Source organism: the organism of the source record quoted next, unplaced genomic scaffold, assembly GCF_019419815.1.
Source record: "Pyrus x bretschneideri cultivar Hongxiangsu unplaced genomic scaffold, Pyrus_bretschneideri_v1 Contig1, whole genome shotgun sequence".
NCBI classification, from domain to species: Eukaryota; Viridiplantae; Streptophyta; class Magnoliopsida; order Rosales; family Rosaceae; genus Pyrus; species Pyrus x bretschneideri.
Genome location: NW_025999390.1, coordinates 12,981,887 through 12,982,642, shown reverse-complemented (window position 1 = coordinate 12,982,642; position 756 = coordinate 12,981,887). Strand labels below are relative to the sequence as shown.

Sequence of the window (756 nt, the reverse complement as noted above, 5' to 3'; positions counted from 1 at the left end):
ATGGCAAATTCTAAAGCTTGTGCTGCCTGCAAATACCAAAGGAGAAAATGTAACCAAACCTGTGAGCTGGCTGCATACTTCCCGGCCAGCAGGTTCGTAGAGTTTGTAAACGCGCAGCATATGTTCGGTATGAGCAACATTGAAAAGATTATAGCTACAGTTGAGCCGGAACAAAGACCAGCAGCAGCTGAGACTATACTCTTTGAAGGGAATATTTGGAGGAATAATCCTTCAGTTGGTTGCCTTGGTGTTACCAGATTCGTCCTTGAACGAGTAGATTTCTATGAGAAAGAACTTGAGGTGACAAATCGATATCTCGCATTTTACAGGGAATTAAAACAGCAGCTTGATTCGCTCAAAATACAATCAGCACAAGAAGCATCGGTTGTCCCTGATCAAGTAAGCCATGTACTTGTCTTCTTACTGAATTATTGTTAATTGATCTATCTTTTCGAACAAAAAATAGTAGACTAAAATAACTGATTTATTATTATTAATTATTCTGTGTAGTGTAGTTCCCTCGGATCACGGCTGATATGAAAAAGTATGAAGAAAGGTACATCTACATGTCGAGTTTGAAAGACGCACAAGAGAAAGACTTCGACATCGGGCTCAAGCAACCAGCAAGTTTCAGTGGACCTGGAGAGTCCAGGTACTGAAATTTTTTACCCTTTTTATTTATAATGTTTCTTTTCTTTTTATTTACTTTCTTGATTTAAATGGAGGTGTGGGGAAGAGAAAAATGAGATGAGGTAG

The 756-nt window shown here is 38.8% G+C and overlaps 1 protein-coding gene across 1 annotated transcript; it reads left to right on the top strand.

Moving 5' to 3' along the window:
* LOC103944038 (LOB domain-containing protein 22-like) lies at positions 1 to 756 on the top strand. Its single transcript, XM_048578776.1, has 3 exons — positions 1 to 399; positions 516 to 652; positions 726 to 756. The coding sequence occupies exons 1-3, from the start codon at positions 1 to 3 to the stop codon at positions 754 to 756; spliced, it is 567 nt and encodes a 188-aa protein (XP_048434733.1).

What these genes read in the sequence shown, in the direction of transcription:
- LOC103944038 (XM_048578776.1), top strand. Translation starts at nt 1, where the DNA reads ATGGCAAATTCTAAAGCTTGTGCTGCCTGCAAATACCAAAGGAGAAAA. An exon ending in CATCGGTTGTCCCTGATCAA is followed by an intron (nt 400 to 515) that starts GTAAGCCATGTA and finishes TGTGTAGTGTAG; the next exon opens with TTCCCTCGGATCACGGCTGA. An exon ending in AGTGGACCTGGAGAGTCCAG is followed by an intron (nt 653 to 725) that starts GTACTGAAATTT and finishes ATTTAAATGGAG; the next exon opens with GTGTGGGGAAGAGAAAAATG.